General features: G+C 41.2%; 1 protein-coding gene across 1 annotated transcript in view; it reads right to left on the bottom strand.

Moving 5' to 3' along the window:
- Positions 1-4356: 4356 nt before the first annotated feature.
- The window catches only part of LOC138669931 (heterogeneous nuclear ribonucleoprotein R), a 154204-nt gene continuing 131810 nt past the window's right edge, over positions 4357-26750 (bottom strand). The window contains exon 9 of the mRNA XM_069756803.1: positions 4357-9237. Within this exon, the coding sequence (XP_069612904.1) occupies positions 8628-9237 (610 nt within the window). The 3' untranslated portion in view covers positions 4357-8627. The remainder of the gene's footprint in view (positions 9238-26750) is intronic.

Genomic DNA, 26750 nt, shown 5'->3' with positions numbered 1-26750 from the left:
TCAAAAATAAAACCCCAAAAATGCAACTGTGAAAAAAATTCCAAGTGCGGTGTAACACCGTCACAAGTTTCCCAAAACATTGAACGGTGAAATTACATTACAACTCGTGTTGCAAAGAACAAGCCCTTAAAATTAAATAAAAAGTTTTAGCTGTTGGAATAAAATGCGGGGAAAATAAAAAGGAAAAAAACACCCAATCAGGAAGGGGTTAACAGCCTCGCCACAGAGCAATGTTCACATAATCTGACTTGATTAAAAACTGAAGAGTCAAAATACTAATTAAAAGAGTAGGTTAAAGAGTACCTATCACTACAGATGGGCGAACCGGAACAGTGAAGTTCGGTGTCTATACTGAACACTTATTGTTTGGGAACGGACACCGAACACGGACTTCACCAGGGTATCCGTGTTACTGTTTGGGTTCGGCTGCCTGAACACCGGGTGTTTGTCGCGCTGTCATGTGCATGACAGCATGGCAAACACAGCTTCTGATCGTCGGTAAAATCATAACCGCTGGTCAGACAGCCGCGGTTCCCATGCTGTCAAAAGACAGCGTGAGTCAGCAGCTGTGACGGCGGGCATAAAAGTTTACCGCTTGTCACTGGTGTTGGCTGATGGGTGTACTGCTTCCATCAGCCGACGACTGTTGCTGCTAATAACAGTGATAGGGGCTGATAGGAGTATTCATCAAACGGAGCCTGCTCTGTGAATAAAAAAAAATAAAAAATAAAAAAAGTGGGTTCCCCTGTATTTTTGATAACTAGACATGCAAAACTGACAGCTGGGGACTGCAACCCTCAGCTGTCAGCTTCAGCAAAGCTGGTTATTAAGAATATTTTGAAATAAAAAAAGTAAAAGTAACAAACAGTTATACTCACCTAACGCCCATTCCATTGAGTCCCTTGTCTCCTGTAATAAAAAAAAAAAAAAAAATATCCCTCACCTGTTGTCATTCTGTCCCATGCCCTAATCCATGTCTGGGGGATAAACCGTTTTAAACCTGGAAGGTGCCAAGATGCGACAGTCCAGGCTGAGAACCACTGGTGAATGAGCGGATGCAAGCTCGCAAAAGCAGCATCAGTTACTAGCTGTGACGTCCTTGAGGTTACTGCCAGTCACTGAAGCTGGCTGCGTTCCCAGCCAGGCTGAACTGCAGTGACCTTGGCGAGATCTCTTCTAGGCACAGTTAGAGAGTCAAGGTGCAGAGGAGAGTTCACCGCAGTGAAATTTTTCCAGTGAACTGTAATGACCGCACCTATGCACCGTGAGACTTTGTGTCACTGTGTCAGCGGTGATCTCACTGTAGTTCATTGGCCTGGTTGGAACACAGCCTCAGTTATCAGTGGTAACCTCGATATCACCGCTTGTCACAGCTCATTCTCCCAGTGGTTCACAGCCTGGACAGTCGCATCTTGGCACCTTCCAGGTTGAAAACGTTTTTTAACCCCAGACATGGATTATGGCATGGGACAGAACGACGGACAAGTGAGGGATGAAGTGTTTTTTTATTTTTGTTTTACTTTTCAATGGAAAGGGCATAAGGAGAGTATAACGGTTTGTGACTTTTAAATAAAAAATGGAAAAGTGTATTTTATTTCAAATAAAAAACTTTATCCTTGCGGTGTCTTTATTTACAATACAACTGTAGAATTAGTAATGGAGAGGCGTCTTACAGACACCACAACACGAATGTGACAACTCCACTTCCCATCGCTACAGGGCAAGTGGGAAGAGCCGGGAAAAGCGTCAGAATTGGCACATCTAATAGATGTGCCTTTTCTGGGCAGCTGAAGGCTGCTATTTTTAGGCTGGGGGGATATAGATAGCCCCTTACGAGTGAGAATACCAGCCCCACCTGTCTGCTTTAGTAGCAAGGCTGGCTGTCAAACATAGGGGGCACTCCATGCCATTTTTTTTATTATTTATTTAAATAATTACAAATAAATCAGCAGGGGGATCTATTCTTGATAACCGGCCTTGCTGAAGTTGACAGTTGAGAGTATTGCCCGACTTGTTATCAAAAATACAGGGGAACGCCGTTTTTCTTAAATTATTTATAGCGCAGGCTGATGAATACTACCATCAGCCACTCCTGCTCTCACTGTTCTTAGCGGCAGCAGGCGTAGGCTGATGGGAGCAGTAGTTCCATCAGCTGACACCAGTGACCAGAAGTAAACTTTATACCTCCGATCACAGCTGCGCGCTCCCGCTGTCTTTTGACAGCATGGGAACCACAGCTGGCTGTGAGATTTTTGCCGCCGATTAAAAGCGGTGTTTGTCACACTGTCATGCACATGACAGAGCAGCAAATACTGGATGTTCGGGGCGTCATTCAAGTGAATAAGGTTCGTGTACTGTTCTGGTAGTCGACCCCAAACTTTTTGCAACTGCTCGTCCGAACACGCCGGATCCCAACATCCAAGTCTCCACCCATCTCTACCTATCACTAGTATATGGCTGCCCTTTTTGAAGAAAACAGTGGGCAGCCACAGACCAGAGATTTTACTAAATTGCATTATTTAGAGGAAATGCCCAGAAGTGCCCTTAATGCCATCATAAATGACCGGACCTTCTTTTAAGCGATAAGTCCAAATATCCAGGTTGTAAGATCCCAAAGTGTGATCTATCAAATCCTTCATGTGCCTCTTCCTTACTGGCAAAGTATGAGAACTCAAACAGTGCTGTCCTTTATGTGCACACCAGTTACCAATTGGAAACCTCAAAATAGCAGATAACTGCTGTCTACAGATTCTGACAATGCAGATTTACAAGCACAAGATCTCACAATGATGAGAGAACTCAAGCTTAGCCAGGAAAAAGAGCAAAGGAGGATTGTGGGATCGGTCGTTTGTATTTCAAAGTCGAGTCTTTTAGAGCTGCTTTCAGGGGCACTTCTGGGCAATTTTTTCTAACTAATGTTATTTAATAAAATCATCTACTAACAGCTCTCAACTGTTTTCTTAAAAAGAGCAATTATATAGAGGTGATCGGTACTCTAAGCAATTATTCAAGGGGTCAAGACAGACTATTTTATATTTTTTGTTCAGGTTGTAGGCAGAGTCTAAATAAGACAGCCATAGAGGTTCATGAGACCTCTACGGTACCTTTGTAGGTCTCTAATTTATATGGGAGCTTACAGAATCTAATCGAAAATACAGGTCCTTCTCAAAAAATTAGCATATAGTGTTAAATTTCATTATTTAGTTAATTAGTTGATTCAGAAGATTAGGGTAATAGGTCGTTTAGAGAACCTTTTCTTGATATGCTAATTTATTGAGACAGGTTTTTTGGGTTATCAGGAGTTGTATGCCAAAATCATCAGTATTAAAACAATAAAAGACCTGACAAATTTCAGTTGGTGGATAATGAATCTATAATATATGAAAGTTTAATTGTAATCATTACATTATGGTAAATAATGAAATTTAACACTATATGCTAATTTTTTGAGAAGGACCTGTAGATGTATGCTCTGTTGGACTCCAAAATATGTGGAGGAACGTGTAGCAAGGAGTCTCTACCATGTGTATGAGTCCTTTGCTGCCTTGTTAGGGTACGTTCTCACATTCAGGATCTGCTACAGTTTTGACACTGCAGAATCTTTGCACCATTTCTGCACCCATTATGCAAATTAGCAGACATGCTTTTACTTTTTTTTTTTTTACACATTCAGATTTTCCTCATTAATGAAAGTGTATGGGGAAAATCCACATGCGTGCTCACAAGAGAAATTGACATGCTGCAGATCTGAATGACACGCCGCATGTCAGTTTCCGCGAATGGGGCACAGACACACAGTGGACCTGAGATTTCTACAAATTTCATCCACTAAATATGCAGCGTCAAAATCACAGTAAATCCTGAATGTGGGAGCGTACCCTTGAGGTTTCATTTTTTTTCCATAAGACCTTTATGCTCTTAACTCATGATTTCTTGTAAAGTATGTTTACATCTTAAAAAAGAAAAAAAAAACCTCGATGAATGTTCTATTCTCTGCAGAAGTTAACTTTAAAAATAAATAAATAAATAAATAAATATAAGTGGTGAACGATTACAAAGCTAAAACTACAGTATAGAATTAAACACTACCATGAGTAAAATATATATATACGTACATACACAAACTAAAAATCACGGGGAAAAAGAAAACCCCAAAAAGAAATAAACTGGTATTCTAGTGGCATACAGATCAGTGTCACTATATGCAAGTGAGCTGCTGGGTCTGGGAACAGTTCATTCCATATGTGCTACACCGACAGCTGGTATATGCCCTAAACAGTACATGAAATATAGGGAAAAGGGTCTTTCACATTTTTTGCAATATTTTGTGAAGGGATTCAATCATCTTCATATAAATTACATTTTCAATATTTTATTTTGCCCCACAAAGTCATTGAAAAACAATTTGAATACAATGAAGACATAAATGGATTTTTTGTTGGAGAATTCAAGTCCACTTCAAAATTAGAAAAGAAGTAGAATGCAGTTCAATTGAATTGCTTTTTAGAACAATTGGAAATTTTGAACAGGATAAATTTCATTTGATTCAGTTGCAAGGATAAAATCACTTTATTTGCAAAAGGAAATTGCACGATGAAAATTTAGATGGAAGATTCTTGATGTAGATCTTGAAAAATATAATCCACGCTCAGTATAGTTTTGAGATCTGTAAGCTGACTTTGTGTCCTCTGCTCAGACCTGTTTGAAATACTATTTGATATCGATACAGAATAGAAAAGACAAAGTTGGTTTTATTGCGACTGCTTTAAATGAGTGATCAAATACAATTTGAAATCTGAGTAGTCAAACGGCTTCGTACAGCTGCAATAGTTTGGTTGAAGATACCAGGACCACATGAAAAACTTTGTAAGCTACAGACATCCATTCTCCAGCGTTAATGGAACAAAAGTTGTCAGTTCTGAAAAAAAGCCTCATATTTAAAACATTTCACATTAGAGGACTATAACTGTGCAATTTAAAGATTTTCAACTTGTGTTCATTACCTGCAACCACACACAATTTTTAAGCACATGGAGCATGCAACGTTAAAAGACATAATTGGAAGATTTTTTTTCCATTTCAATCATCAGCCACTTCATTCTTTAATAACATCAATATTCATTGTGGATGGCCAGCCTTTGAGGTGTGAGACATTAAGGCCCTCGTCTATTTTTAATTGTGCTACATATTGACTTCAAATGGTTGCAAAGCCACTTCAATGTCATTGTTTTTAACAAACAAGTTACAAAGATTTAGCACAGTAAAATTCAAAGTAGAATCAAAATATTAGAATTAACGCGTTATTTCTATATTAGTCAAGAAGAAACATATTTGGAGGCATTTCATTTTTCTAAATAAATGTTTAGGGCCTGGAGAATGACAATTGTGCATCACAACAGACAAATGATTCCTACAATGTCAATAGTGACTAGATTTTTTTTTTTTTTTAATTTGTCTGCCAACAAGTAATTTACATGTATGAGAGGGTAAAAGGACAATTGCATTTTAGGGTTATTGTAAAATGTTCCAAACAAGTTTTAAGCATTAAGATGAATCTGTCCGTACGATCAATCCTCCTGAGCCATCCATATGTGCAGGCAGGTGGTCATAAGAAGCTGAATAAAATGATACCTTGATGTCTGCAACCCAATGTCTTGTGCCGGAGACATCCTTATTTTTCCTATTTGTCAATGAGCTGTTAAGATCTACGGGCCAGACACAGATCTGCCTCCAGAGCCTGTTTTAAATTAGAGTAGGCATTACCAGTGAAAGCCTGCTCTCCTGATCTCACAGCAGGGTTGTGTTTGATTATAACACTGTACAGCAGAACTGAAGACTGTCTCATTACAAACACATTTGCAGAGTTCCTCTCATTGCGTTTCAGCTTCCATCTCACAAGCAGCCAGTGTGAGTGCAGTATAGCAGAGCTGCAAGTGTCTTTGTAATGAGACAACATTCAGTTCTGCTGTACTATGTTAATTCTGATCTCACTGCAGCACTGCAGAGCGGTGTGACTATAAGAGCAAACTGTCAGTCATTACAGGTCTTCGATTTGTAATGCCCTTTTCCATTTAAAAATAAGCTCTGATGGCAGACTTTCTGGGAGATCTATGTCCCACCCATAGATCTTAACAGCTCAATTACATACTAAAAAAAAAGTGGATTTCTCTGGGATAAGACATCAGATTGAAGATATCCGATTATAGTTTTATTCAATTATGACATGCATGCCCATATAAAGGGAGAAGGGTTGATCTCCCTGACAGATTCCATTTATTAGAAAACCTCTGTACCTGAAGTTTTATTTACACCACATGTAATTGCATGACTAATAACTAAGCCCATACGTAGATGAGTAACAAAAAAAATGTACATTAAACAAGTTCAGTTTAATTTCCCAAACTGTACTACAAAAAATATAACAGACTCCTATTAGTTTCTCTAGTTGTCTCGAAAACAGCTTTTATACAAGCAGGCTACTAGATTTGTTTCCCTCCATTTTGACCCTTTGAGACATTAAACATGTCATATTTTGAACCTTCAAGATACAATTTTACATCCAGAATATGTTCCCTAGAAACTTCAATCTAGCAATCTCTGGATGTCCAAGCTGTGCCAGGTCTCCCATGTAAATAATGAGTATTTTGAAAAGTAAACCCTTCAGTTTGTGTGTGCGCCCCAATTACCCACTGATCTCCCCTCCAAGATGTGCAAAGCTCAGAAGACACGAGCACGCAACTCTTTGCGGAGTGAGCAAGCGCAGAAGAGGTTGCATGCGGTAGAAGGCATCGTGCTTTCTATTGTATCTGTACTTCGCTTTGACCGTGCACACACTACAGCAGGGGTGTCAAACTGCATTCCTCGAGGGCCGCAAACCATGCGTGTTTTCAAGATTTCCTTAGCTTTGCACAAGGTGCTGGAATCATGATGTGTGTAGGTGATTAAATTATCACCTGTGCAGTACAAGGAAATCCTGAAAACATGACCTGTTTGCGGCCCTTGAGGAATGCAGTTTGACACCCCTGCACTACAGGATCTGTGCTCTCCTGTCTTGAGCAGCGCACAATCTCACAGGCAAGGTGGGGGGTTGAGCAATTGGTGAGGGTCTCAGGACCCAAGACATCTACCAATCTGCTTGCACAGATTGACAAATTGTATCAAAGGTGTACTTCTACCTTATAAATAAATCATACCAAAACGGTTCTTGGGCCTCTGTTCATTCTAGTGGTCAAGGGCTCCTCTAATTGAACCTTACCAATAACATTTTTTTTAACATGACTGACGCATGTCAGAAAATTTTTTAATACGAACCTTTTCTTTTAGCCTTTAATTCTTGCTATTCAAAAAGTCAAATACAGTAAACTTCCAGCTTTTACATTTCCATTAATTTTAAATATCATTGCAGAAAAACCAAAATGGCACTGTAAGCCACATGTTCTGTACACCGAATGAAAACGCAACCCTAGTCACGTGAAAATCATGTATTGGTTTCCTAAGAGATTATACCAAATAGGAATGAGTGCAACATCAATTTCAGGTCCTTGAGTTTCCACTTTGTTACCACAAATCTAATTTTGCCGAAAGTTCCACATTTTAAAATTTTGATTAAAACACAGATTTGATCACTCACATATGCAGTCCACTCTTGAATTGCGATTGTTTCAAGAATTACAACTCAGATTATTTTTTTTTCGTTTGTTCTTTTTAATAGGATACATCCAAGTTTTGAAAAGGATGAAGTTTTTTTTGCAGTGAAATTTTGTTTTTATATTATAATTTTTTTTTTATTTTTAAGTTTTATTGAAATTTCACAAACAAATAAGCGGGAAAATACAGTCAGTCATAGAACATATTGCAGAGGCTTAAAGAGCCAAAGCAGAACAATTTGGTAGGGCATATTTTTCCCTTCCAAAAAATGTGAAATGATAACAATAAAATACAAAGTAACCAAATCTAGAAAGTCAAAAACAGCAAACACATGAAATTCTAAAATGTTTAATTATAAAGACTACCTTTAAAATTACTAAAGACTTCAATACTGTTTACATATATGTACAACATAATGCTACTGGAGATACCTCAAAAATTAAAAGAAACCTTGCCAGAAATGCAGCATTTCTGCACAAATTATTTCGACCATCCCTTAAATATCAGATACAGTCTAGATTTTATATATAAAAACAAAAAAAAACAAAACAAAAAAAACAATAGTATCTGGCAGTCTTGGTTAGGGAGTGTTTAAAAGATAAATCAAAATAACTGCAAAAATGCAGAAAAACCATAGCATCACAATCTAGAAGCACATGACAAAAACCTACATGGTAAATCTAAAAAACAAAAAGTAAACCATCGGAACTAAATTAGTATTACAAAGCTCCCATATTAAGCTTGGCTTTCTGCATGGCTTAAATGCTAAATAACCCCCAACTTAAATTCCCGTTACTTTACTGGGGCATATCTGGAGCACACCAATGGTAAAGTAAATAAAATAAGCAAACTATTTACAATATAGTGAAGAAACAAGTACAAATTACAGGAAACGGATACTGAAGCCTATGTGTGACTATGTAAATGTAGGTGTGTGGGCAAAAAAAAAAAAAAATTAAACTTTCTCATTGTTGCCTTTCCTATTTCCATTGCTGACCATAAGAATCCTGATAAAACTCTTGGTTGTCATTACTGTAACCATAGTTACCAGAATAATCACCACCTTGCTGCAAAGGCTGCTGTGCTATAGGCTGGGTTCCCCAATTCTGATGATTGGTCTGGCGACGCTTGGAATCTGGCTGGCTGTACCCATCTGCCTTTCTTTTTCCACCAACATTCCCACCTCTACTTCCACGGTTACCACGTGAATTGCGACCTCGTTGGGGCTGCAGTGATGGCCCACCTCGTCCACCTCTGGATCCTCTAGGAGGGCCCATGGGGGAACCTCTTGGTACATAGCTGGAGCGCCCTCCACGCTGAGGTGGTGCCGATCTGCCTCTGGGTGGTGGAGGCCCGCCTCGGCCACCGCGTCCTCCTCTCCCACGCACAGGGTATGTATCTTCATACCCATAGTATGGATCATCGTAGCCACCACGGTAGTCATGATAATCATATGAGTAATAATCATCATAGTAATCTTCATAGCCATAATAATCTTGCGGATATGAATAGCCACCTCTGCCCCCACGGCTCCTGCCTCTGCCTAGAGGCGGCATCCGAGGAGGAGGATAATAGTAATAATCATCATACCTAAGAATATAAACAAAATATAAGCATGTGCATGGTGAAAGCACAAATTTCAAGAAAATAACTGTATGAAGATTTAGTTATTGACATAAAAAACAAAGACACTTAAAAGGAATCTGTCATCAGAAAATTACCCCTAACTAATGCAATATGTGCAAAGGCCTTGACTTACTGCTCTCTTGCCTCTTTTCCTAATAGCCACCCGCTGCCAGCCTCGGGCCCTTAACCGACAGTTCACTCATCTCCGTCACCTGCCTCCTCTGCCTGGGACTTCACATAGGAAAAGGGTGAAACTCGGTCAAAGGAGCGCCGAAAGGAAACACTGACACCAGAATGGGGTTTAAGCCACAACGCGTTTCAACGGAAGTACCGTCTTCATCAGGTGGACATTTATCGGTAACAATAAGGAGACAGTATATAAATACAAAACAGCCAATCACAACACGATTAAAATTACATACAGTGGGGCAAAAAAGTATTTAGTCAGTCAGCAATAGTGCAAGTTCCACCACTTAAAAAGATGAGAGGCGTCTGTAATTTACATCATAGGTAGACCTCAACTATGGGAGACAAACTGAGAAAAAAAAAATCCAGAAAATCACATTGTCTGTTTTTTTAACATTTTATTTGCATATTATGGTGGAAAATAAGTATTTGGTCAGAAACAAAATTTCATCTCAATACTTTGTAATATATCCTTTGTTGGCAATGACAGAGGTCAAACGTTTTCTGTAAGTCTTCACAAGGTTGCCACACACTGTTGTTGGTATGTTGGCCCATTCCTCCATGCAGATCTCCTCTAGAGCAGTGATGTTTTTGGCTTTTCGCTTGGCAACACGGACTTTCAACTCCCTCCAAAGGTTTTCTATAGGGTTGAGATCTGGAGACTGGCTAGGCCACTCCAGGACCTTGAAATGCTTCTTACGAAGCCACTCCTTCGCTGCCCTGGCGGTGTGCTTTGGATCATTGTCATATTGAAAGACCCAGCCACGTTTCATCTTCAATGCCCTTGCTGATGGAAGGAGGTTTGCACTCAAAATCTCACGATACATGGCCCCATTCATTCTTTCATGTACCCGGATCAGTCGTCCTGGCCCCTTTGCAGAGAAACAGCCCCAAAGCATGATGTTTCCACCACCATGCTTTACAGTAGGTATGGTGTTTGATGGATGCAACTCATTATTCTTTTTCCTCCAAACACAAGTTGTGTTTCTACCAAACAGTTCCAGTTTGGTTTCATCAGACCATAGGACATTCTCCCAAAACTCCTCTGGATCATCCAAATGCTCTCTAGCAAACTTCAGACGGGCCCGGACATGTACTGGCTTAAGCAGTGGGACACGTCTGGCACTGCAGGATCTGAGTCCATGGTGGCGTAGTGTGTTACTTATGGTAGGCCTTGTTACATTGGTCCCAGCTCTCTGCAGTTCATTCACTAGGTCCCCCCGCGTGGTTCTGGGATTTTTGCTCACCGTTCTTGTGATCATTCTGACCCCACGGGGTGGGATTTTGCGTGGAGCCCCAGATCGAGGGAGATTATCAGTGGTCTTGTATGTCTTCCATTTTCTAATTATTGCTCCCACTGTTGATTTCTTCACTCCAAGCTGGTTGGCTATTGCAGATTCAGTCTTCCCAGCCTGGTGCAGGGCTACAATTTTGTTTCTGGTGTCCTTTGACAGCTCTTTGGTCTTCACCATAGTGGAGTTTGGAGTCAGACTGTTTGAGGGTGTGCACAGGTGTCTTTTTATACTGATAACAAGTTTAAACAGGTGCCATTACTACAGGTAATGAGTGGAGGAAAGAGGAGACTCTTAAAGAAGAAGTTACAGGTCTGTGAGAGCCAGAAATCTTGATTGTTTGTTTCTGACCAAATACTTATTTTCCACCATAATATGCAAAAAAAAAGATAAAAAAACAGACAATGTGATTTTCTGGATTTTTTTTTCTCAGTTTGTCTCCCATAGTTGAGGTCTACCTATGAAGTAAATTACAGACGCCTCTCATCTTTTTAAGTGGTGGAACTTGCACTATTGCTGACTGACTAAATACTTTTTTGCCCCACTGTATGCAAATTATTTGAAACAACAGTCACATATAACACAGCCTGTCACAAAATATGGCCATGAACTTTTATTGAACACATTTGGAAACCTGCAAGGTAAATGAAACGGAATCCCAATACAAAAGCAATATAAACAAACAAATATAAAAAAAATAATAAAAATGAATAAATAAATAATTAAGAAGAATAATAAAAAATAAATAGAATAAAATAATGTTTATCTGGTCACTTTTTCTATCATAAGATTCAGTCCCTCGGGGGCCAAAGTGCCGAGTCGGGTATGTGGTCAATGATTGTTAGTTTCAAAGATTTTACATTTTTTTGGTGCATCATTAACCCCTTTACCCCCAAGGGTGGTTTGCACGTTAATTACGAGGCCAATTTTTACATTTCTGACCATTGTCCCTTTAGGAGGTTATAACTCTGGAACGCTTCAACGGATCCCGGTGATTCTGACATTGTTTACTCGTGACATATTGCATATGAATTAATTCTAAAAATGGTGCCTGTTGTGTTAAATTTAAATTCCCGTGCCCCGTTCACAATAGAGGTACAACAAAGACACTTGGCATTTCCACATTCGAAGTAGCCAGAGCTCAAGGGTATCTGGGGGCCTGGGTGAACCGGGCCTATTATAGTATACTAGGTGCAATATAGTTGCGCAACGTACGATTCCTAAGAAATATCGTTCTAGGGTGCGGAGGTATATGTCTCAAAAGTACTGGGTCTCCTTTAAGGATGAACCAGTACTTCGAGAGAAGCTTCTTAATCATTCCATGAGATTGGTTGAAGGTAGTGAGGAAACTCTACCTACCAAATGTGGTCTCAGGAGGGTGTGTCTTCATATTTTTCTCATCGATTCTATTAATGCAATATCTCTGAGTAAGACATCTTTTTGCAGAGGAGGTAATGAATCAGATAGAAGAAATTGTTGCACTGCCTCTATAAGCCTATCTTGGGGAATATTGGTGTATAAGGCTTGCACATCCATTGTAATTAAAAAGCAATTAGGAATAGGTGGCAATTTCAAAATAGAATCAATGAGATGAGATGAATCTTTAAGGTAAGAATCTAGGGCTATGACATACTTCTGAAGAAAAAGGTCTACATAGTGAGAAAGGTTGCTCGTGATTGAGTCAATACCAAAAATAATTGGACGGCCCAGAGGGCTGATCGGATTTTTATGAATTTTTGGTAAAAATATAAAAAAAAATGGAGTTTTAAAACGTGAAATATTGAGGAATTTGAACTCCTTTTTATTCAGAATGCCTGACGATTTTTTTTTTTTGCTATCATATGCTGGGGCAGTAGTGTGCGAGTATCTGACGCTAATAAGCTCAACAAACTTACCAAGAAGTCAAGCGCTGCTGTTGGCTTCCAACCTGACTCTTTTGAGGAGGTATTGGAGGATAGAATTCAGAAGAAGTGTAGGACTATAATGAACAATAATACACACCCACTATACGAGCTGTTCTTGAAGCAGAAGAGCACATTCAGCAGCCGTCTAATCCTACTAAGGTGCAAGAAGGAGAAATTCAGGAAATCGTTTGGACCTACTGCTATGGGGATGTATAATAATTTCCTACGGGTGGTAGACAACAATGACTGACTGCTGGTGTACTAATGTAAGTGAACAGTGATTTATATACATGAACCACCCACATTTATGTATTATGTAATGTTGGTATACCTGTGCAAGATTTGTGTCCAAATATTTCACGTAATGCTGTTTGTATTGCTGCTGAAATACACTTTATTGATCCCGGGGGGAAATTACAGTATCATATCGTATTGCGCTACCTTGATCAATGCAGTGTAATCAACAAATATGTCAGTGGAGATATCACGGTTGAGTTTGAAGTAATATTCAGAGTCACTAAGGAGTCTAAGAGCATCTTGAGTATAGGCTCCCCTATTCATTATGACCACCCCACCCCCTTTATCCGCATTCTTTGATGATCTCTTTGTTATCACTAAGGGATTTGATGGCTGCTTTCTCGCCACTACTTAAATTAGTGTTCCGTTTCCTATTATAAGGCAGCGAACGAATTTCCTTAAAGATGAGTGGCTGAAATGTTTCTCTATGTGACCCTTTATGGTGAAGAGGATAAAATTTACTATGGATATTTTTAGGAACAACATGTAAAAATTGGTCTGGCTCAATGGAGGTGTCTTCTGTTGTACAATTCTTAATATCCTTATCCCCCTCAATTAGAAAATGACGCTGCACCGTAAGTCTCTGTATAAAGTCATTCGGGTCAAGGTAAAGATTAAATACATTTAGTGGCGAATCTGGACAAAATGACAACCCTCGTTCAAGAAGTGATATTTCATCATTGTTTAAATGGTAATCAGATGAATTAAAAATACTAGAATGTGTATTTGAATTGTCCGAATTAGTTTTGCTCTGGGGAATCTCAGTTTTTTGGGGGGTTTTTGCCCTTGCCCCTAGAGCCTCGTATTCTCTTTTTCTTTTTATCTTTGCTTTGTGGCCTGATACCACCTGAAAAAAATGAGTAATTTTGTTGTTTTGTGAATCAGTTGTAAGAGGAGATGATAAAGTGAATGAGTTTTGGTGGGGGGTACAACAATGTTGTTACTCACCAAAATGTTAGATTCTACTGTGTCAATCACTGGTAAACTAGTGGCAGTGCTCCCACTAGTAGAAGGGGAGATGGGAAGTGGGGGTGGTGTAAGTGAGTGAGGGGAAGAATAGGTTTCATAAACCAAACGTTGGGAGACGCCATCAAAGTTGTCTTGCCCATTCAACAGACGATAGGCCACATCCTTAGAGGAACTCTCAGAGGAAATTAACAAATTTGTCGTTAACAGAGGTGAATCCTCTGAAGGGAGGGGAGATTCAGACAAATTACAGTTTAAAACCTGAGGAGGGATAGATGTTTCTACTGGCTTAATAAGGGTGGTTGAATTTATTGTATGGGTATTGGTGCTAACTTTCAAACTTTCTCTATATTGTTTATAGAATATTTTCTCTTGCTTTTTACACAGATTTAACCGGGAGTTGTTCAAATCTTCTACTTGGGGGGGGGGGGGTGCTGGGCTATCCACAGAATTTACGTTGACAGTTGGATGGGCTGACAACTCTATTTCCATGGGGGCAATTGTATTATTTATCAGTTTATTTTTCTTATCCCTCAAATTTAGATGCCTTCTTCTTTATTAAATCTTCTTCAAATTTATTTAGCTTGTTATGTAATTTAGTATCAAACTCTATAAATTCAGAGGAAGAAGAAAATGAATTAAGTTTCTCCATAATCAAATTAAGCTGGAGTAAGGCCGAATCCGCGACAGAACTACGTTTAGAAATAAGAAGGTTCATCATATGTATGGAGCATTCGGATCGTACAGCATCCCAATTTGTGGAAAATATAGTATCATTAGGTAAAGAGGATTGCTAGGCTATAATTAAACCTTTTGGGATTACATCTTCTGAAATATAATGTTTTAAGAAAAGAACATCTATACGATTAGTGATTTCAATTTTACTAACATTTTCAAACTCTAGGAACATTTTGATCATATCCCTTTTTTCGTTATCATTTAGTTTCTGTGAGATGGGCTGATTTTTAGATATTAAGGAGCTAGCCGAAGCACCTAGTGCTTTTATGATGGAAGAAATTCTATTCAGTGTTCAATCTGAGATAATCCATAACAATTTAAAGCACAAAAGCACAAGCGCTATTTGGAAATTTTAAAGCTAAAGGCAATAATTGTGTCCAGAACAAGGGCCGTATAGACACAAAATCAGCAGTGACCGACTGGGGGAAAAAAAAGTTCATATACACTGTGTGTAGAATTATTAGGCAAGTTGTATTTTAGAGGATTATTTTTATTATTGATCAACAACTATGTTCTCAATCAACCCAAAAGACTCGTAAATATCAAAGCTTAATATTTTTGGAAGTTGGAGAGGGGTTTTTTTTTTTAGGTTTGGCTATCTTAGGAGGATATCTGTTTGTGCAGGTAACTACCGTATTTTCCGGCATATAAGACGACCCCCCAACTTTTCCAGTTAAAATATAAAGTCTTCTTAATAGTCGGGGGTCTTCTTATATACCATGTGTCGTCTTATAGGGCCGGTGACTAATGTGCCTTCTGAGTGGTCCCGATGACGAAGAAGGGGCGTCTCACAGGAAAGTTTGAGTGGAGTACCCCCTATTACCTCATTGTAGCAGCGTGGGGTCTCTGTGCAGGGGAGCGGCGGCAGCTGCTCCTCTTTGTGCCACGTGGGTGCTGTGCTGTGGGGCGGCGGCTCCTCTTCGTGCAGTGTCAGGGCTCTGTGCTGTGGGGCGGCGTATCTTCGTGCAGAGTCGGGGCTCCTCCGGCATTTCCCAAAGCCCGGAGGCACCGGCAGATCCATCTCGTCCAGAGATCTGAATCTGAGCATGCGCCGCCACCAGCGGCCATTTTCCCGGAGGCCAACGCATTGCAGCAAGGGAGCTGCCGATGCAGCCGGGCTTTGAGGAAATGGGAAATGCCGGAGGAGCCCCGACTCTGCACGAAGATACGCACAGCACAGAGCCCTGACACTGCACGAAGAGGAGCCGCCGCCCCACAGCACAGCACCCACACGGCACAAAGAGGAGCAGCCGCCGCCGCTCCCCAGCACAAAGACCCCTCGCTGCTACAATGAGGTAATAGGGGGATACTACACACACTTTCCTGTGAGACGCCCCCTCTGTCATCGGGAACACTCTCTCCCACCCACCATATACACATTGGGTCTGCACCCGGCGTACAAGACGACACCTGGCGTATAAAACGACCCCCGACTTTTAAGAAGATTTTCAGGGGTTAAAAAGTCGTCTTATACGCCGGAAAATACGGTATTACTGTGCAGAATTATTAGGTAACTTAATAAAAACCAAATATATTCCCATCTCACTTGTTTATTTTCACCAGGTAAACCAATATAACTGCACAAATTTTAGAAATAAACATTTCTGACATGCAAAAACAAAACCCCCTAAAATTAGTGACCAATATAGCCACCTTTCTTTTTGATGACACTCAACAGCCTTCCACCCATAGATTCTGTCAGTTGCTTGATCTGTTTACAATCTAACATTGCGTGCAGCAGCCACCCGAGCCTCCCAGACACTGTACCGAGAGGTGGACTGTTTTCCCTCCCTGTAGATCTCACATTTTATGAGGGACCACAGGTTCTCTATGGGGTTCAGATCAGGTGAACAAGGGGGCCATGTCATTTTTTCTCCTTTGAGACCTTTAACTGGCCAGCCACGCTGTGAAGTAGTTGGAGGCATGTGATGGAGCATTGTCCTGCATGAAAATTACGTTTTTCTTGAACCATACCGACTTCTTCCTGTACCACTGCTTGAAGAAGTTGTCTTCCAGAAACTGCCAGTAGGTTTGGGAGTTGAGCTTCACTCCATCCTCAACCCGAAAAGGTCCCACAAGTTCATCTTTGATGATACCAGCCCATACCAGTACCCCACCTCCACCTTGCTGGCGTCGGAGTCGGAGTGGAGCTCTCTGCCCTTTATGATCCAGCCTCTGGCCCATCCATCTGGCCCATCAAGAGTCACTCATTTCATCAGTCCATAAAACCTGACTTGAAAAGTCAGTCTTAAGATATTTCTTGGCCCAGTCTTGCTGTTTTATCTTATGTTTCTTGTTCAAAGGTGGTCGTTTTTCAGCCTTCCTTTCCTTGGCCATGTCCCTGAGTATCGCACACCTTGTGCTTTTTGTTACTCCAGTAACGTTGCAGCTCTGAAATATGGCAAAACTGGTGGCAAATGGCATCTTGGCAGCTTCACGCTTGATTTTCCTCAATTCATGGACAGTTATTTTGCGCCTTTTTTGCCCAACACGCTTCTTGCGACCCTGTTGGCTACTTGCCATAAAACACTTGATTGTTCAGTGATCACAAGGAAAGGAAGTTGCCTAATAATTAAGCACACCTTATCTAGGGTTTTGATGTCATTAGACAACACCCCTCCTCATTACAGAGATGAACATCACCTGATTTGCTTAATTGGCAGTTGGCTCTCAAGCCCGAACAGCTTGGAGTAGGACAACATGTATAAAAAAGTATCATGTGATCAAAATACATATTGCCTAATAATTGTGCACCCAGTGTATATGTAGCGACCACAAGAAATGATGTATAAAAATTATTGGCTGTGAGGGTTCATATAAAAATATGAGTGTTCATGTAAAAATGTAAGCCACACAAGTTATATACATATTAGTAGTCGGCCGAGGAAACACACAAAATCAATGTCCGTTCATGACAATTCAGTTATCCAGCAGCCAGTTCATTCCATTATCCAGCAGCTAGTTGGCATTTAGCATTCCAATTTCAGTAGTAGGAACTCCGCACAAAGATGTGTTGGAACCTGCGGTCGGTTACCTTAGAGTGATATGAAAGCAGAAAAAAACTGAGATGAGAAGTACCTCAGGTTAAGGCCGGGATCACACATACGAGATATACAGCCGAGTCTCGCAGGTGAAAACCCAGCTCTGGTGCCGGCACTCCGGAGGGTGTCGCCGCACAGCAATACATGGAGCTGCACGCTCCGCTCTAAAGTGCCGGCGCCAGAGCTGGGTTTTCACCTGAGAGACTCGGCCATATGTCGCGTAAGTGTGATCCTGGCCTAACTGGTGAGCAGCGCAAGAGAAAACAGGAGGTTACTAACCTGAGGTGGTTATGCAAAAAAGCATAACAATGTGACAAGACATGTGAATTAAAACGGGCTGTGATTGGTGCTGTGTGACGTCGCACCAATCACAGCCGTCACAGTAGGGGGGTGATCGCCACGTCACCTCACCTGATTAACCCCTATGGCGCTGATTGGATAGAAGCTATTGTTCAGCCAATCAGCGCCAAAGGGGTTAGTTTAAAATAGGGATCACCGCCCTGCACGCCATCTTTACCTCAGGTTTGGCATGCAGAGCGGTGGTCTAAGCCGCTCTGTCTAACCTGAGAAAAGATTCCATTGGTGGCCAGTGTGATCAACCCGGCGATCTCCTACCTTCATCTTCAGGGTCGGGTTCCAGCTTCCTGCTGGGCTCTCTGCTGCCATCTGCCTGCTGTGTGAGGCCTGTGATTACAGCAGCAGCACCTCCCCCACCCATTTCCCTTCCCCCATCCCTGTTCCAGTACCCTCTCCCTCCCCCCCTCCAACTGAATTTTTTGCGCAGTTTTTTGCGCTTTTTTTCCTGTGCGTGGTGTCCCGCACAGAGCATTCGTGTGTCCAAAGCGCTCGGATCAGTATCGCTGCTGTTCAGAGACTACGCCACAGGACTTTTTTTTTTTTTTTTGCTAGTTAGCGTAGCGGACATCATAGTCTAAGCGATGTCCGATTTTTATTTTTTTATTTTTACAAAAAAAAAATAGTTAGTACAGTGTAGTTTTAGATGTAGATTAGCTGGTGTCACAGCGTTAGTGACGACCGGTCTAATTTTTAGAGAGAAAAAAATTGTACAGGGTAGTTTAGTGGTAGCGTGTTAGTGTAGCCGGCGTCACAGCGTTAGTGACTACCAATCATCTTTTAGAAAAAAAAAAATTGCACAGAGTAGTTTTATAGGTAGTGAGGTAGCGTTTTTTTTTTGCATTAAAGAAATCTGCTATCGCCGGATAATCTCTAGTGGATTAGGGGAGCGTACGTCACACGGTTAGTGGCATTCACTTTTTCTTTTGCAAAAAACAAGATATAATTGCGTAGGGTAAATTTATACTTTTTTTTTTATACAAACTTATTTTTTTACATCTGATTTTCCTTTTCATTTTTTTTTTCTTGTTCTACATTTTTTTTTCACTACTTGTTTTTTCTCTCTGATTGGTTATAATAAAGAGTACCCCTATACACAAGCCCCACACATTACATGTGTAAAAGCACCACTTACACACATACCCAGGGTTTGGGAAAAAAAAAAAAAAATGGCACATTCGTCAACAAGGCGCTATTCACCAGAGGAGGCTTAAGCCATCCTTGCGTACGACACGGATACAGCCAGTGAGGAAGATCCCACATTCCTCTATTCCTCCTCCTCCTCATCTGGTGAGGAAGGACCCCGGCAACTCCTGCAGCAATCGATCCCGTATGGATTGCACCCCCTGAAAACTTTCAGCCCGTCATTCCGGATTTCAGCAGCAGCTCAGGAATCCAGTTTGACACCACTGGCCTCACTGAAATTGACTTCTTCAAATTATTTTTCAGTGATAAAATAATAAATCTTATGGCGGCCCAGAGGAACCTGTATGCCTAACAATTTTTCACCCAAAATCCCACGTCATCACACGCCAGATGGACCCCCATAAATGCAGCAGAGATTATGACATTTTGGGGAATTGTGCTGCATATGGGCATAATCAAAAAGCCAAAGCTTCAGTCATACTGGAGTACTGATATTCTCTACAGTTCACCGGTATTCCACATGGCCATGACAAGGACACGATTTGAAGGGATCCAAAAAATTTTGCATTTTAGTGATAATGCACAGTGTCCTCCTCGAGATGATCCTAACTTTGATCGTCTATATAAAATTCAGCCAGTGGTTGAACACTTCAGCAGAAAATTTGCTGAGGCGTACACACCCCAGAGGGACATCGCTATTGATGAATCTCTCGTTCACTTCAAAGGGAGTCTAATATTCCGACAGTACCTGCCTAGTAAGAGGTCCAGGTATGGAATAAAGCTGTACAAACTGTGCGAGAGTATCTCAGGGTACACCCACAGATTTAGGGTCTACAAGGGGAAGGACACCCAGATTAACCCCCCTGAATGACCCCCCATCCTGGGGGTGAGTGGGAAAATTGTGTGGGAATTGCTGCCCCCACTGCTGGATAAGTGTTATCACCTCTACATTGACAGCTTTTACACCAGCATCCCACTCTTCAAGGCCCTCTCTGCCAGAGGTACAGCTGCATGTGGCACCGTGCGAAAAAAATCAGCGAGGCCTCCCTAAGCCGCTAATTGGGCAAATGCTGAGAAAAGGGGAAGCAGAGCCCAATGCAGCGACAACATGCTGGTGGTCAAGTAAAAGGACAAAAGGGATGTCCTTACACTGACCACCATACATCGTGACAACAGCACCCTTGTCACTGTTCGTGGGACCACAACACAAGTCCCAAAGCCAGATTGTATCCTGGATTACAATCGGTACATGGGGGGTGTGGATCTCTCAGATCAGGTCCACCAACCATACAGTGCCATGCGAAAAGCTTACGTATGGTACAAAAAATTGGCCGTGCACATTGTACAGATGGCAATGTACAATGCTTTTGTGCTGTTCCGATCTACAGGCAATACGGGGTGGGGTGGGGACCTTCCTTCAGGTTCAGGAGGTAGTCATCAAGGCCCTAATGTTTGGTACTCGGGGAGGTGAGGGCCCCAGTACTTCTGAATCCGATAGTGCCCGTATTGTCTCAGGTCAACATTTCCCAGGACAGGTTCCCCAAACAGCGAGGACAGGACGATCACAAAAACGGTGCAAGTATGTTCCAAGAGGGGAATCCGAAAGGACAGAATTTACCATTGTGAAACCTGCCCTGAGAAACCTGGCCTTTGCATTAAGGATTGCTTCAAAGCATACCACACGCCCACAAATTAATAAAATTAGTTTATACCCTGTTGACACAACACACTTTTATTATCTGATGTTTCACGCACATCTTACACATACCGCCACATTAAAAATTTATACACCAGTAAAACCAAAAGAATTATAAACAATACTATAAAACTATGCCTCTAGATAAATTCCTTCAGGGGTGTAGTTTCCAAAATGGGGTCACTTGTGGGGGATTTCAACTGTTGAGGCACATCAGGGGCTCTGCAAATGCAACATGATGCCCGCAGACCATCCCATCAAAGTCCGCAATCCAAAACGTCACTTATTCCATTCCGAGCCCCGACGTGTGCCCAAACAGTGGTTTTTCCCCACATATGGGGTATGGGCGTACTCGTGAAAAATTGCACAACATCTTTTTCTGTCTATTTTCTCCTATAACCCATGGGGAAAAAAAAAAATCGTAGCAAAAGATCAGGTACATCAGGGGCTCTCCAAACGCAACATGGTGTCCGATCTCAATTGCAGCCAATTTTGGTTTGAAAAACTCAAATGGCGCTCCTTCCCTTCCGAGCCCTGCCGTGCACCCAAACAGTGGTTTTCCCCCACATATGGGGTATCAATGTATTCAGGAGGAATTGCACAACTTTAGTGGCCCATTTTCTCCTTTTACTCTTGTGAAAATAAAAAAAAATGTTGCTAAAAGATTATTATGTGAAAAAAAAGTTAAATGTTCATTTTTTCCTTCCACATTCCGTTAATTCTTGTGAAGCACCTGAAGGGTTAATAAACTTCTTGAATGTGGTTTTGAGTACCTTGAGGGGTGTAGTTTTTAGAATGTTGTCACTTTTGGGTATTTTAAATCATATAAGCCCCTCAAAGTGACTTCAAATGTGATGTGGTCCCTAAAAAAAATGGTTTTGTGAAGATTGTTGAAAAAATGAGAAATCGCTGTTTAACTTTTAACCCTTATAACTTCCTAACAAACAAAAAAATTTGGTTCCAAAATTGTGCTGTAAAGTAGACATGAGGGAAATGTTATTTATTAACTAATTTGTGCGATATGAGTCTCTGATGAAAGGGTGTAAAAAATTAAAGTTTGAAAATTGCAAAATTTTCACCAAATTTCCGTTTTTTTCACAAATAAACGCAAGTAATATCAAAGAAATGTTGCATCTATCATAAAATACAATATGTCACGAGAAAATCTCAGAATCACCAGGATCCGTTGAAGCCTTTGAATTATTACCTCAAAGTGACAATGGTCAGAATTGTAAAAATTGGCCCTGTCACTTAGGTGAAAACAGGCTTCGGGGTGAAGGGGTTAAGGAAATTCGTTTGCTGCCTTATAAAAGGAAACGGAACACTAATTTAAGTAGTGGCGAGAAAGCAGCCATCAAATCCCTTAGTGATAAAGAGATCATCAAAGAATGCGGATAAAGGGGGTGGGGTGGTCATAATGAATAGGGGAGCCTATACTCAAGATGCTCTTAGACTCCTTAGTGACTCTGAATATTACTTCAAACTCAACCGTGATATCTCCACTGACATATTTGTTTATTACACTGCATTGATCAAGGTAGCGCAATACGATCTGATACTGTAATTTCCCCCCGGGATCAATAAAGTGTATTTCAGCAGCAATACAAACAGCATTACGTAAAATATTTGGACACAAATCTTGCACAGGTATACCAACATTACATAATACATAAATGTGGGTGGTTCATGTATATAAATCACTGTTCACTTACATTAGTACACCAGCAGTCAGTCATTATTGTCTACCACCCGTAGGAAATTATTATACATCCCCATAGCAGTAGGTACAAACGATTTCCTGAATTTCTCCTTCTTGCACCTTAGTAGGATTAGACGGCTGCTGAATGTGCTCTTCTGCTTCAAGAACAGCTCGTATAGTGGGTGTGTATTATTGTTCATTATAGTCCTACACTTCTTCTGAATTCTATCCTCCAATACCTCCTCAAAAGAGTCAGGTTGGAAGCCAACAGCAGCGCTTGACTTCTTGGTAAGTTTGTTGAGCTTATTAGCATCAGATACTCGCACACTACTGCCCCAGCATATGATAGCAAAAAAAAAAAATCGTCAGGCATTCTGAATAAAAAGGAGTTCAAATTCCTCAATATTTCACGTTTTAAAACTCCATTTTTTTTTATATTTTTACCAAAAATTCATAAAAATCCGATCAGCCCTCTGGGCCGTCCAATTATTTTTGGTATTGACTCAATCACGAGCAACCTTTCTCACTATGTAGACCTTTTTCTTCAGAAGTATGTCATAGCCCTAGATTCTTACCTTAAAGATTTATCATCTCATTGATTCTATTTTGAAATTACCACCTATTCCTAATTGCTTTTTAATTACAATGGATGTGCAAGCCTTATACACCAATATTCCCCAAGATAGAAGAAATTGTTGCACTGCCTCTATAAGCCTATCTGATTCATCATTAACTCCTCTGCAAAAAGATTATCTAAAAAGTGCCATTCTCTTTGTGCTTGAAAACAATGTATTTTCTTTTGAACAAACCTTTTATTGTCAGGTCAAAGGCTGCGCGATCTGGACGAGATTCGCCCCCAGTTATGCAAACTTATTCGTGGGGACCTTTGAGTCTGTCTTCATCGCACAGCAAGGCCTGACAACCGGTAAATTAGCTTTTTATCAACGCTTTATAGATGATTTATTTTGTATATGGACCGGTACAGAGGGGGAAGCACTTGTTTATTTCCAACCTTAAAAAGAACACGTGGGGTCTATGCTTTACAGCTAATATTTCCAATGTGTCCATTCACTTTTTAGATCTCTTGATACATGTCGATGGATCTGCATGATTTTCTACCACCACACATTAAGGAAGTTGACGTAAATAGCTACTTAAGCTTCAGCAGTGGCCACTTGCCAAAGTGGATCCAAAATGTCCCTTACGGACAATATTGGCGTAAACAAAAAAAACTGTACACATGATTCCTCAAGGAGGCCGAGATTCTAGATTATAGGTTTAAACAGAGCGGGTATCCAAGGAGACTGGTTCAAGATGCGTTTGAGAGCCAAATCTCTTACTCAGAGAGATTGCATTAATAGAATCGATGAGAAAAATATGAAGACACACCCTCCTGAGACCACATTTGGTAGGTAGAGTTTCATCACTACTTTCAACCAATCTCATGGAATGATTAAGAAGCTTCTCTCGAAGTACTGGTTCATCCTTAAAGGAGACCCAGTACTTTTGAGACATATACCTCAGCACCCTAGAACGATATTTCGTAGGAACCGTACGTTACGCAACTATATTGCACCTAGTATACTATAATAGGCCCGGTTCACCCAGGCCCCCACATACCCTTGAGCTCTGGCTGCTTCGAATGTGGAAACGCCAAGTGTCTTTGTTGTACCTCTATTGTGAACGGGGCACGGGAATTTAAACCTAACACAACAGGCACCATTTTTAGAATTAATTCACATGTTAACTGCCAATCCACCTATATGATACACTTGATTGAATGTGGTTGCGGTCTACAATATGTGGGCCGCACCATACAAACCATGCACGCCAGGTTGAATAAACATCGTCAGAACATTAAAAACGGCTTTCTTTTACATAGCCTCTCCAAGCATTTTTTAACTCCTTTCTGACATTGGACGTACTATCCCGTCGAGGTGGGGTGGGCCCGTATGCAGCTGACATCCGCAGCTGATATCCGGCACTATGTGCCAGGAGCGGTCACGGACCGTCCCCGGCACATTAACCCCCGGCACACTGCGATCAAATATGATCGCAGTTTTCCGGCGGTATAGGGAAGCATCGCGCAGGGAGGGGGCTCCCTGCGGGCTTCCCTGAGACCCTCGGAGCAACGCGATGTGATCGCGTTGCTCCAAGGGTCTCCTACCTTCTTCTTCCTGCAGGCCTCGGATCCAAAATGGCCGCGGGGCTGCATTCGGGTCCTGCAGGGAGGTGGCTTCACAGCGCCTGCTCAGAGCAGACGCTGGTAAGCATGCAGGAGTGCACGTCAGATCACTGATCTGACACAGTGCACAGCAAAGTGTCAGATCAGCGATCTGTCACTTTACTGTGATGTCAAAATGTAGAAACGCAAAAAAGTATTTTTTGCAATAAAAAGCGTCTTTTAGTGTGTGTGACAGCTGCCAATCATAAAAATTCGCTAAAAAACACGCTATAAAAGTAAATCAAACCCCCTTCATCACCCCCTTAGTTAGGGAAAAATAATAAAATTAAAAAAATGTATTTATTTCCATTTTCCCATTAGGGTTAGGGTTGGGGCTAGGGTAGGATTACATTTATGGTAGGGATTAGCTTTAGGGGTGTGTCGGTTAGGGGTGTGGTTAGGGTTATGGTTGGGATTAGGGTTAGGGGTGTGTTGGAGTTAGGGGTGTGGTTGGGATTAGGTGTGTGTTTGGGTTTCAGTTAGAATTTGGGGTTTCCACTGTTTAGGCACATCAGGCAAACGCGACATGGCGTCCGATCTCAATTCCAGCCAATTCTGCGTTGAAAAAGTAAAACAGTGCTCCTTCCCTTCCGAGCTCTCCCATGCGCTTAAACAAATGTTTACCCCAACATATGGGGTATCAGCGTACTCAGGACAAATTGGACAACAACTTCTGGGGTCCAATTTCTCTTGTTACCCTTGGGAAAATAAAAATTGGGGGGCCAAAAAACATTTTTGTGGGACAAAAATGATTTTATTTTTCACGGCTCTGCGTTATAAACTGTAGTGAAACACTTGGGGGTTCAAAGTTCTCACAACACATCTAGATAAGTTCCTTGGGGGGGGGGGGTGTCTAGGTTCCAATATGGGGGATTTCTACTGTTTAGGTACATCAGGGGCTCTGCAAATGCAACGTGACGCCTGCAGACCAATCCATCTAAGTCTGCATTCCAAATGGCGCTCCTTCCCTTCCGAGCTCTGCCATGCACCCAAACGGTGGTTACCCCCCACATATGGGGTATCATCGTACTCAGTACAAATTGCACAACAACTTTTGGAGTCCAATTTCTCCTGTTACCCTTTGGAAAATACTGTTATGTTATATACTACGTGGGCTATTATATGCTACGTGGGCAGTGCTATATACTACATGGCTGTTCTATAAACTACGTGGGCCGTGTTATATACTATGTGGCTGTGCTATATACTATATGGGCTGTTATATGCTACGTGGGCTGTGCTATATACTACATGGCTGTTCTATATACTATGTGGGCTGTGTTATATAATATGTGGCTGTGCTATATACTATATGGGCTGTTATATGTTACGTGGGCTGTGCTATATACTACATGGCTGTTCTATATACTATGTGGGCTGTGTTATATAATATGTGGCTGTGCTATATACTATATGGGTTGTTATATGCTACATGGGCTGTGCTATATACTATGTGGCTGTGTTATATACTATGTGGCTGTGTTATATGCTACATGGGCTGTGTTATATACTACATGGCTGTGTTGATATGCGATCATGAATCGTGGTCTGTGTTAAAGGGGGGCCCACTGAGAATCTTTTGCCCGAGGCCCTCAAAAACTGGGAGCCAGCCCTGCATGTGGGAAATGTTACTTATTAAGTATCTCAAAAAAAGCGGGAAAAAAAAGATGAAGCGCACTCACCGGTGATGATTCGTCAGATTTATTCAGACATAAATAACGTGCTGCAGGTAGGGTTGTGAACACACACGGACGAAGGCCGTTTCGTGCTTAATGCACTTCTTCCAGGACCTGTTGAAGTGCATTAAGCACGAAACGGCCGTCGTCCGTGTGTGTTCACAACCCTCCCTGCAGCACGTTATTTATGTCTGAATAAATCTGACGAATCATCACCGGTGAGGGCGCTTCATCTTTTTTTCTGCTTTTTTTTAGATT

Source organism: Ranitomeya imitator, chromosome 3 (genome assembly GCF_032444005.1).
Source record: "Ranitomeya imitator isolate aRanImi1 chromosome 3, aRanImi1.pri, whole genome shotgun sequence".
NCBI lineage: Eukaryota > Metazoa > Chordata > Amphibia > Anura > Dendrobatidae > Ranitomeya > Ranitomeya imitator.
This window is presented reverse-complemented; position numbering and strand designations above follow the sequence as displayed.